The 12,015-nt window shown below is 64.6% G+C and overlaps 1 protein-coding gene across 1 annotated transcript; it reads right to left on the reverse strand.

The window, feature by feature from the left end:
- Positions 1–654: 654 nt before the first annotated feature.
- Positions 655–10,475, reverse strand: LOC102057745 (ras GTPase-activating protein 4). The gene is given in 21 exon segments (XM_055715037.1): positions 655–838; positions 973–1,031; positions 1,107–1,227; positions 1,309–1,444; positions 1,526–1,663; positions 1,746–2,057; positions 2,185–2,322; positions 2,607–2,642; positions 2,644–2,794; positions 2,865–2,977; positions 3,311–3,375; positions 3,716–3,869; positions 3,967–4,090; positions 4,345–4,436; positions 4,518–4,649; positions 4,826–4,907; positions 5,204–5,333; positions 5,451–5,512; positions 5,861–5,974; positions 6,326–6,382; positions 10,344–10,475. Coding segments are annotated over 21 exon segments (2,460 nt in total). The 5' UTR covers positions 10,466–10,475; the 3' UTR covers positions 655–716.
- Between the last annotated feature and the right edge of the window lie 1,540 nt (positions 10,476–12,015).

Consider the following 12,015-nt stretch of genomic DNA (forward strand, 5'->3'; position numbering starts at 1 on the left):
AGAGGGGTCAGCGGTGACGCCACGAGGAGCACCACCGCCAGTGATGCCCCCAGCACAGCCACCAGTGATGCCACCAGCAGGACACCAGAAATGGCACCCACCGGGCCATCAGCGCTGCCACCACTGCCACCAGAAATGGTGCCCGCAGAGCCACCAGTGATTCCACCCACCACCAGCACGGCCACCAGAAATGGCACCCACAGGACTGTCAGTGATGTCCCCAGTGCCACAACCAGTAGCACCACTAGTGATGCCACCATTGCCGCCACCAGCACTGCCACCTGCAGAGCCACCATTGATGCCACCACTGCCACCAGCAGAACATCAGAAATGGCACCTGCAGAGCCACCGGTAGGGCACCAGAAATGGTGCCCAGAGCCACCAGTGATGCCACCACTGCCACCAGCACAGCCACCAGAAATGGTGCCCGCAGAGCCACCAGTGATTCCACCCACCACCAGCACGGCCACCAGAAATGGCACCCGCAGGGCCATCAGCGCTGTCACCAGTGTCACCACCAGTAGCACTACCAGTGCTGCCACTGATGCCACCAGCAGTGCTTTGGCCTGTCCCCCAGTGCCACCCGCCCCGAGCCACCAGTGCCCATCCCTGTGGCCACCAGCATCCCCCCCAGAGAGGGATAGGACAGGGCTGCAGGGTACAAAGTGCCTTTATTGCCACCGTGGCGGTGCCCGAGGCGTGGGGACCCCGACCCCTCATGTCTGCAGCTGCAGCAGGGTGGGTGCGGGGGGCGCGGGGGGCTGCGCCCGGCGGTGACAGCCCTCCAGGTCCCCCAGCACCCCGAAGAGCCGGCGCAGCCCCTCAGGCAGTGGGGTGTCTGCAGTGGGAGGGAGCACCAGTGAGACCCCCAACCACCGCAGCGCCCCGCCCCCCCCCCGGCAGTTCTGGGGACCCGTCCCAACCACAGCATCCCCCAGGGGGTCCCCAAAACGCCCCCCACCCCAAACCTACCTTCATCCCGGGGGCCATTTTGGGCGTCCTCCAGCTCCAGCAGCTCCCAGTACTTTTCCCTGGGGAGAGGAGAGGGGTGGGCTTTTGGCTGGGGAGGGGTGCAGGGGATCTCCCCGGTGCGGGGGGGGGCTCACCTGAGGGTCCCTTGGAGGCCCTGGAGATGATGGAAGAGTCGCTGCGCCTCAGCCGCGGGGTCCAGGGGGTCACTCCAGTCATGCAGGGTGACACCATGCCGGGTCCGGTCGCACCCCAGCCCTGGGGCGGGGGGCAGCAGGCTGACGCCATGAGGGGACACCCCCAGCACCCCTGTGGGGTCCCGAGACCCCCACCCCATACCTGTCCTCTCCTTCTGGTGGCAGCAGCTCCACTTGTCCCCACGGAAGACGCCGGGGTGGTAGGCGCGGAGCACGCGGGGGTTGTTGACGCACACCTTGCGCAGGGCTGACAGCCACTGGTTCAGCTCGTTGACGCACTGGGGTGGTGTGGGGTGTGTGGTGAGGGGGCGGTCCCGGGCTGTGAGTCCCCTCAGCGTGCCCCCACATCCCCGTCCCACCTTGCACTGGAGGTAGGCTGTCTCCTGTTGCCCACCTGCACCCGTGTAGACCACCTGCATGACGTGGGAGCTCCCGAAGCTCTTCTCCTCCACCTTCTCAGCCGCCAGGATGTCGGCCAGGGCGATGGTGCCGCTGCGCTAATGGGGGGGGAGACGGATGACACAGGGGGGTCAGTGACGTCCCTTCACCCCCCTACCCAGCCCCTCAGCACCCTCCTACCTCCGCGCCGGGGCTCTTGCCAAAGCTGAGGGCCTCCCCGGTGAGGCAGAAGTGGAGCTTCTTGGCGGCGGTGGGCAGCAGTGGCCCCTTGCCCCGCGTCTTGTGGACAAAGAGCGGCCCCTCCTTCACCACCGTGCGGGGGGGGTCCAGCGGCCGCCCCTCACCTTCCTCCTCTTCCTCCATCTCCACCAGCCGCGTGATGAAGTCCTTCATCTGGGCAATGCCCTGCTGCAGGGCGGGCAGCAGCGGGGCCAGCCAGACCTCCTTGGCCCGCCCGGCCGCTGGCTCCATGTTGCCCACCATCTGGATGGCCTGGAGACCCCCAGCGTGGCGGTGTCACCGGCGGCAGACCCAGCCCTCCCCAGTGGGAAGCAGCCAGGCACCTCGAACACCACACCTGGGTGACAGCACCCCCCTTGGTGTCCCCCTCCTGTCCCACCTTGGCCAGCAGCAGCAGCGTGCGGCTGGTGCGTGCGTCGGCGTGTGTCTCCCGCAGGTGGAAGAGCTTGGGGGTCATGATGGCCGGTGAGAAGAAGCGGAGGCAGAGGAAGCTGGTGACTGCCACAAACTTGATGTGCTGTGGCCAGCCGAGGTGGTGGGTGACACGTGAGAGTCTGTCCCGACAAGGGACATCCTGGGGCACCACTACATCGATGCGCCAGGGACGTGGGGGCTGGCTTCCAGCACCAGCGTTGCCGTGTGGGCGCAGCACAGCCCCGCTGTCCCCCTGTGACCCATCCCTGGGGGGCTGCCCCCATGCCCAACAGGAGACCCCACCAACCAACACTGGGGACTGCACCCAGTGTCCCCTGGGGACATCCCAGTTTGACCCACCCGGTCCATCCCCTGTCGCATCCCAACCTGGTGCTGGGGGAAGCGCTCCTCGACGCGCTGGAAAGAGCTGCCGGAAAGCGGCACGGATGACAGGGGGACACGCTGGCACCGACTTGTCGATGGCGTCCAGCAGCTCACCCAGGTAGGACTGGAGGTGCTGGCGGCCCTGCTCGATCACCTCCCCCTCCGTCTGCACCCGGTGCAGCCCTGAGCACCTGCGGGCACCGGCACCGTCAGCCGCATGGCCGGGGACCCCCGTGCCCCACCGCCCCGCGTGCCCCTTACCCGGTGTCTTTGACCTCCACCTTGCCAGGGTCGAGCTCCACGTGCTTCTTCTCCTCGAACACGCGGGTGATGGTGGGTCCCAGGACAGCATGCAGGTACGGCATCCCTGTCACCTGCCGAGGCAGTGCGCAGGGAACAGTGACGGGGGGCACAGCCACAGGTTTGGCACCCCGACACCCGTGGAATCCCTGATAGGGGTCACCCAAGGAACTCTGAGCAGCCTGGGCTGGTGGAAGGGGTCCCTGCCCGTGGCAGAGGGTCAGAACTAGACGATCTTGAAGGTCCCTTCCAACCCAAACCCTTCTGTGACTTTCTCCAACCTATCAGCCCCAGAGGAAGATACAGACCCACCAGCCCTCCCAGTAGTCCCCTTGGGAACTGGACCCCATAGGGACAGCCCGGAGAGAGGGTGACCTGGGAAGAGCAGGTTTCGGGCAGTGTGGCACCTTGAGGAAGGACTCCATTGACTTTGAGGCCAGTGAGTTGCTCCGGAACAAAGTGTTGGGCTCGCCTGCAAAACAGGAGGGGGTCTGTGGCCTGGGGGACAGCCACAGGTCACCCACCCATGGGGCAGCTGCAGTCGTGGGGGTCGTTCACAGGGGCTGCGCCCTCCATCCCAGCCATTTCCGTGGGATTTCCTAACCTCAAAGCACTGGCTCCCCCACCAACCACAGCCAGCATCAGCCCACCAGTTGCTTGGGGTGAACCCAACAGATTCCCACATGGAACACAGCATGATGGTTGAACCTGAACTGTCACCCCCAAAAAAAATCACCACGCAAGGTCTCGGAGGTTTCGCAGCCCCAGGAGATGGTTGGAAGCCTCTGGCTCTGATCCCGCTCCAGCCTTACAGGGCTTGGCCAGCTCCAGCTCGAAGAGCAGGTCCAGGAACTCCTTGACCAGCCCTTGGCCCAGGAAGAGTTTGACCAAGTTGACGGCGACCTCCTGCCGGCACTCGGCCGTGGTGGTTTCATCCAGGAGGGTGACCAGGTGCACTTGGCCATCCTGGTGGGGAAAGGCACCGCGATGTGACGGCTCGAGGGAGACCCATGCCCCAGCAGAGAGCCAGAGGGAGGCGGGTGCCCCAGCATGGACCCCTCACCTGGCGCCCCGACTTCACCTCCTGGCACAGGAGCTGGACCAGGGGCTGGTAGCAGTGGGAGGGCAGCACCGTCTCGTCCCGCAGCCGTACCTGCAGCTGCAGCGAGCCCAGGCTGCCTCGGCCCCTGCAGGAGCACAGCGCGGGTGGGAGAGGGATGGAGAAATACTTCACCAAGCTGGAGGTGGCCCAACAGCCCGGGAAAGCCGGAGCAGGCAGGTGGGGCAGCCCTGCACTTGCCCCTTCCTCCCAGACAAGGGCATTTCCAGGAGCTGCCCCTCCAAAGGGAAGATGCTTCCTGGGAATAACCCCCTCCCCAATGCCCCTGTGGGCACCGGGACCACCCCTGGCACATCCCAACAACCCTGTGCCGACACTCACTCGTCCTCCCTCGGCTTGGACTTGTCCGGCCGCAGTCGGAACCAGCCCTCCTCCTGCCCGGCCGCCTCCAGCCCCTGGATGCTGAACACCACCTGGGAGGGGGAGGCAGGAGGGTGCTGGGTGGGCAGCCAGGCAGGCTCCCTGGCAGCGCCGGCGGGGTCTGGGGGGCTCACCTTGCCCAGGAAGTCATTCCTGCCGACGAGGTCCCAGTCCCACACCTCCACGCACAGCTTCTCCCCGGCGGGCTCCGCCAGCTCGAACTCGAAGGTCTCGTTCCAGCGGGGGTAGCAGGATTTCTTAACCACCTGCAAAGGCAACGGCTTCATCCCCCCGCACTGGGTGGATCCGACACCCCCCTGGGGACACCAAGCTGGGCACGCTGGGGGACAGGGATGGCTCCTGGCCGAGGTCTGGGCTTGCCAGGAGGATGATTTCACTTGCAGCACGTTGGGGGATCACGATAAACTGAAGTCACACTCACGGTGCTCTCCTGCGCCTTCCCGTTGTAGCGCAGGCGGACGAAGGGGTCGGAGGCGCCGTTCCGGTCCTTCCTGGCCAAATCCCTGCCAAGAGGAGGGGGAATTTGCCAGCAACCTCCCAATATACCTGCAGGCACCTGCTCCCCTCATCGGTTCCCCAGCACGTCGAGATTCACGCCCTAAGGACCGGCAGGTGAGGTGGAACCTGTCTCAGGACCCCCGTCAGCTGCTGGGTGGTGGGGAGGATGCTCTGCCCCCAAGGGAGGATAGCTAAGAAAACCGATACGGTGGGGAAACTGAGTCACGGAGCAGCCAGGACTCACCATAGGTGTCCCAGCTGCACACGCAGCCCCCTGTGACGCCCTGTGTCCCCTCCTCACCTGGCCTCCAGCACAGTGCAGCGCAGCCGCCGGCTGCCCTGGCTCCCCAGGACCTCCACCCGCAGGTGGATCTCCCCCTGCACCTCCTCGTCAGGGTCCACCTCACTGAGGCTCACCCAGCCACTGTAGCCTGTAGGAAAAGGGGACACCCTCATGGGGGGGTCGCTGGGGGAGCCCTTGGGACCGGCTCCTCATGGGCTGGGAGACAGGTCCCCACTGGGATCCCCGCAGCCACCCATCCCCCTACCCTTGGGGTGCTCCGCCAGCATGTCCCGGGTGATGCAGACCTTCCCAATAACATCATCGCGGCTGGAAAACAAAAACCGGGAGCAGGACATGGTGTGGGATGGCAGCCCACCTGCTGCGCCAGGCCCAGCAGGACACGTGTCGGGGGCAGAAAGGGTGCCCGGGTGTCCTGGGCTGGGGCCACCACGGTGTGTCTGTCCCCATGGAGCGCATCAGCCACCCTTTGCTGCCAGCTGGAGAATAACCTCAAGAAATAGTTTCACCCATTTGTGTCCCAAAACCCCAAGCCAGCACGGCCAGGTGTGGATTCTGTGGTGCCTACAGTGGGGTTGAGCATGCAGGCAGCCAAAGCCACCAGCCTCCAGTTCCCCACCCCGAGCCCCCACCGCCCCACAGCTGACCTGCCCGTACCTGAGCGCATCCTCGTCCATGACGTAGATGGAGATGCTGTGAAAGGTGGGCTGGAGGTGCACCTCGTATTCCTCCCCCCAGAACGGGGACAGCGTTTTCCACACCGTGGCAGTCCTGTGGGGCAGACAGCACCGGTGATGGGCGACATGGGGCACTCCCCAGCCCTGTGAGCTTCCCAGCTTTTTGTGACACACAGCTGGAGCAGCAGCCACAGTTTTGAACCATCAGCTGGGGCAGGCGATGGGTCTCCATCCCTGTCTTGTAGCTCTGGGCTGGCAAGATGTTGGAGGTGGCCACAAGATGTTAGACATCACAGCCTGTATCTGGAGGAGTGGCTCAGCCCAAAGCAGGGAATAATAATAAATAATAAAAATAATATTGTACCTGCTGCAGGGTAGATGGAGGGACCTGCCAGGAGCCAGGTGTGCAGGTTTGGGGACCAGCCAGGGACATGGAGCCACTCACCTGATGATGGCCTCATCGTCGATCTTCACGATGCAGTACGGGTCGCTGCTCCCCGTGCTAGAAGGACACGGCACAGCTCTGTCACCACCAGCAGCCACAGCCCTGGCCCCCTACCCCAGCCCTGGGGGCTCACGTGGTCGTGGGCAGCCAAAGCCTTCAGCCCTGGCGAGCCCCACTGGAGAGGGGGGACCTCGCAGGTGCCTCTTGTGGGGACACACACCAAGGCTATGGGGTGCTGGGGTCCAGAGGCATCCCCAGAAGCCAGAGCCTTCAGCAGATGGATTTGGCCAAGGCTGCAGGCACGTGGTGAACCCAGCTTTGCTCCCAGCCCAGGGAAACACATCCCTGACTGTGTCCGGCCACCGCATCCCGCTGGCAGCTGCAAGTGGCTTTCCTCTTCCAAATCGGAAGGTGAAGAACAAACAAAACCCACCCTTTCCCTGAAGTGGCTCCAGGCACTGACAGCCCTGTCACACACACTAGCAGCGAGGCCACAGCAGCTTCCTCCAGCCCCAGGGTGCACCCAGCCCCCCGACACCGACGGGGACATCCCTGGAGACACCCCCAGCAATGCAGAGGGTGTGAAGGGCAGGCAGCCCCCACGATGCTCTGACCCCCGCTTCCTCCCCAGACACGACCCGAGTGATGGCTCCTGCTTGCGGCCGCCAAACCAAACCAAAACCAAATCACCATTTTATACCTTATTGCCCCAGTTCATCAGAAACGAGGTGACTCGGCTGCAGGCAGGGGTGGGTGGGGGCTCCGGCCGGAGGCAGAGGAGCCAGCAGGACCCGGGTGCTGGCCAAGAGGGTGGAAAGGTTGTGGCTCCCGTCCCGCAGGCAACCGGCACTGGGCAGCCCACGCTGAGCACGGTTACTCATCAACACCACCCCGGCATCATCCCCCAGCCAGCCACGAGCATCCCGGAGCAGGGGGGAGCACACAGGTGGGGGATCTGGGGACCCCAAACACCGAGTGACTTCCCCACCCCAACACCAGGGAGGCTGAGAGCCAGGCACTGGGGGGATTCAAAGGGCGCCCCCCTGCCCTGGAAAGCATGGCTGTGGGGGGTTTCTCCAGGCTGTGCATCCCGGGCACTGCGCTAGCATCCCCATCCCCAGGCACAGGATGGGGGCCACATTCTGGGCCACAGGTGGTGCTGGCAGCAGGAGGGTTGCTAAGAGCAGCTCTCTACCTGCCTGCTCCCGTCTCCAGCCACACTCTGGAGAGGTTTTTACGAGAGCGGTGGATGAAGGACCATTAACGAGCCTGCTGCTGACATTTCCTACCTTATGCAAACCATCAAGCGGGCAGGGAGCAGGCAGGCAGAAAGGGAACATCTGCCTGCCCGAGCCGTGCCCAGCAACATGGGGCAGGCGTCAGATGGGAGCTGCTTCCACACCAGCAGGAAAACCTTGTCCCCAACATGGGGCCATTTTGAGCACACGTGCTGCTTCACATCCCCTGGGGCACAGGGTACCCCAAAGCTGCCCTGCAGTATCTGGGTATCACAGGGATTAAAGCGCAGGGCTGCCAAAAACTGTCCACGGGCTGCAGGAAGCCTCCGATCTGCATCCCATGGGATGAACCCCCCACTCCAAAGGGAACCCAGCACTGGGTGACACGGTCTGCCTGGCGTTGACATCCCTGCAGGCTCACCAGTGCCCAGGAGATGTCAGGGGAAGAGACTGATGAGGTTTGCAGGCTCTTGGCAGGCGCTGGGCATCCTGCTGACGCCTCCGCAGAGCACGGCTGGCTTTGGCCACCTGCCCCGGCCCCCCCGCACTGGCACGGGCCACTGCAGGAGGCAAGGCGGGGGGGCTGGCACGGGGAAGGAGCTAAGAAAGGGGAAGGTCAGGCTTTAAAAAGAGGAAATGAAGACTGAAACTTTAAAGATTGATAGTGTTGTATAAACTAGGTGGGGGGGGTGGGGGACGACGGGGAATAAACATGCACTCGCTGCTGGCACCCATCCAGGTGGGCTGAGGCATGGAGTTTGCAATTAAAAACTCACTGGTGTAGAGAGCGGCACTGCTTTGCCCAGCCCTCAGGGGGTGGGAGCAATAAAATAAAATAAAGTATATAATTTCCCTTGCTTTCCTGCAACGAAATCCTCCTGCAGGGGAGGATTTTGCAGCGCTCAGCTAGGAAGGTGTTAGTGTTCCCACTGTGTCCTGGGCTGGGGGACAGAAGCCCACCCAGGGCTGAGCTGGAGCGGCTGCCGCAGTCCCAGTGTTTTGGCCCCGGAGCTGGGCAGTGACGCGCTGGCCGGGAAAACCTGCGGCGGGTTTCCTGCCTCTTTATGGGCATTGCACGGCTGCACTGTGCCAAGCCCTGCGCTAGGCGGGCGCTGGCTTGGAAGGAAAAGCAAAGAGCCGCTCTTCGGCAGCGGGAGGAGGTGGGAATCCCGTGGGCACAGCGAGCCGGGAGCCTGGCACCGAGCCTGACCCCCACCGATATCACAGGGCTACTGCCGGGGCAGAGGAAGGGGCTGCCGGTGGCCCAGCAGCAGCACCAGGGGTCCCAAACCACAGTGACATCGGCCAAATCCTGCTCCTGCAACCCCCTGTGCTGAATCCTGCAGGGGCTGGGGGACCCCACGGGGGTTTGGGTGTGCCACATCGCCTATGGGTGCTGCAAGCAGGATCTGACCCACAAACACAGCCGGGGCCACCGCTGACACCCCACAGAGGGATTTCCCTTAGGGAAACCAGCAGCAATCCCAAAGGCTGTGCCAGGGCAGACAGGGGAACGGGATCTCAGCAGCCCCTGTCCCCAGAGAGGGGGACAGCGGCCATCCACGGCCAAGGTCAGGCGGCGGAGCGGGATCCAGCGCTCGGGTTTCCCTCCCTGCTGGGGCAGCCACTCTCCCTGCCCAAAGCCACCGTGTCCCAAAGCCACCGTGTCCCAAAGCCACCGGGCTGGAAAGCTCCGCACAAGGTGTTACCGCATGGCTGAGCCCGAAAACCAGAGCTTCCGAAAATCCAGAGCCTGCCTGCACTGGGTCAAGCTCCCAGCATGGAGTTATGCCAAGGGATTTAAAAATCAGGCCCTGACACATGGGATTTAAAAAAAAGAAGAAGAAGGGGAAAAAAAAAAAAAAAAAAGTCATGTTTCTTTCCTTGTTTATCCTCTTTTTCCATGATGGCTGCAGGGAGTTTTGCTGGTTTTCCGGCAGCCCTGACCCTGCCTGGCTGCCGAGTGCTTCTCAACAGCCTCCCAGTGCCCTAGCAGCTGGGGACCACCCCGATGCTGCCCTCCTGTCCCACCCCGACACTGTCCCACATCCCACCCCCCAGGATCAGAGCGACCGGGATAACGCTGGGACACACAGGCAGCCCTTAGGGAGCTGCCAAGGAGGGAGAGCCCAACCCAGGGGGCTGCCAGCAGAGCCCCCCAGACCACAGCAGGGTGGGCTTGAGGGAGGTGCTGGGAACAGAGTGGTGGCCAGGGGTCAGAGCCCAGGGATCATCCCTGCTCCTTTTGCGGGATGGCTGTACCGGGGGTCCTGCTTCGTGTCCAGGGGTGCCTGCAAAGGACCCAGCTCCAGGTGGGGCACGGTGCATGGTGGGGGCAGCACAGGGGGAGCCCCCCAACACGGGAACACTGCTTGGGGTACCCTAAAGTGCTGCTGGGGGCACCACACAGCACAGGTTGGGAACCTCAGAGCCATCCCAGAGGGTGTCCCCAGATCAGGGGGGATATGACAGCTCCTGAGGGAGCCACCCAAAGCCATCCTGGGGGGGAACCCTCAAAGCAAGGGGGACCCCAAAGCAAGGGGGACACCCCCAGAGCCATCCTGGGGGGAGCCCCCAAAGCACAGGCACTGGTGGGAGAACCCCAAGCCATTCCAGGTGAGCCCCCAGAGCTGGGGGGACACCCCCAAGCCAACCCAGAGGTGGTGTCCTCAAAGCACAGGGACCTGTTGGGGGTCCCTCTGGCAGCACTCCCGGGGCAGGGGGGCTCCCTCCGGAAGCTGCCTCCCCCAACCCCCTCCCGGCCCCCCGGGGGCACTCACATGTCCTTGGCGGGCAGGTTCCTGCCCTCCACGATGCGGATGGAGAGCGCGCTCCGCCGGGCCATGGCGGGCGGGCGGCCGAGCCGAGCCTCGAACCCGCCGTCACCCAGCTCCGCGCCCATGTGCGGGCCGGCGCCGCCAGCCGCCAATCAGCGCTGGGGGCGGAGCAAGGGGCGTGACCAGAAGCCATTCTCCGGTGGCGATTGGGTGATTAGATTCAGCTGCCTGCCAAGGGGTGGAGCCTGTGTGGCAATGGGCGTGGCTAAGGCGGCAATGGGCGTGGGTAGGGTGGGAGTAGGCGTGGCTAAGACGGCGGGGGCGGGGTCCCGTGGGGCCGGGGACACGCCACGCTGCCGGGGGTCCCGCCGGTCCCCCCCCCCCCCCCCCCCCCCCCCCCGCTCCGGGCCGCCCCCAGCCCCCGGGGACCGGCCGCAGCCCCAGGGCGGTGCAGCCCCGGCGGGGGTCGGCCCGGCGCCCCGCCTGCGGTGGCCGTTAAGGACCGGACCCACAGTGGGTCCTCGCTGTCCCCCACGACCCTGGGGGGTGCCGCCCGCGCCCCGCGCCCCCGGAGCCCACCCCTTTCTGGCTTTTTAACCCCGTATTATTTTTTGTTTTAAAGCCCTGCGCCCCGCGGCTGCAGCACCCCCGGAGGGACCAGTGGCATTTCTGGGGGTCTTGGGCCGTAAATACGGGGAGGGGGACAGACATGGGGGGGGGGGCGCCCCTCCTGCGGGACCTCCCCCGGCCCGAGCACTCCCCCAGCACGCAGAGCTGGGGCTCAGGGCCGTGCCAGCAGGAACCCAGGCCTTGGCATTTGCGCCCGGCTGCCACGGGGACACCCTGGGGACGCCCTGGGGACACTGGCAACACACTGGGGACATGCTGGGGTCACGTTGGGGACATGTTTGGGGACACTACAGGGACACACTGGGGACACACTGGGGACCCCATGGGGACACATTGGGGGCACTGTGGGTACATGCTTGGGGACACTATCGGACACTCTGGGGACACCATGGAGACACTGTGGTGACACACTGGGGACATGCTGGAGTCACACTGGGGACCCTATGGGGACCCTGTGGACATGCTTGGGGACACACTGGGGACCCCATGGGGACACGCTGCCTCTCCACCTGCCCTGCACAGGGCGACAAGGCGCAGTCCCCTGTCACCGTCGTGTGGCAGCTGCTGCCCTGCACGCTGGGGGTGCCACGTGTCCCACCTCCAGCAGCACCCATGTGATGGGGACAAGTCCCCCCGGCCTCTGGAAGCCACTTTAGGGGTGAGATGGGTGTTTCATTCTGGGGGACGGGGGGTGGGACACTGGGGGGGACACGGGTGGGACGGATGAAATCGACCCTTGGCTGGGCCCCAGCGGGTCTCCGCAGGGATCGGTGGCTGGATTTGCTCCGTTTTCCTTGGCTGGGCTCCAGGGAGGCAGCTCCTGGCAGGGCAGCTGGGGGGGCAGGTTGCTACCCCCCACCCCCACCCACTCATCCCCCCCCCTCCAAGCAGCACAAGGACGCTGCAGTGAGGGCGCTGTGACCGGGGATCGGTATAAATGTGATGCTGCCCTTTGCACAGCGCCCACGGAAAAATACCGGGGCTGGGGGGGTGGGGTGTTGATGTATGTACATGCCTATGACATATATATGTATATACATACTGC

This window comes from Falco cherrug, chromosome 1 (assembly GCF_023634085.1).
Source record: "Falco cherrug isolate bFalChe1 chromosome 1, bFalChe1.pri, whole genome shotgun sequence".
Classification (NCBI taxonomy): Eukaryota; Metazoa; Chordata; class Aves; order Falconiformes; family Falconidae; genus Falco; species Falco cherrug.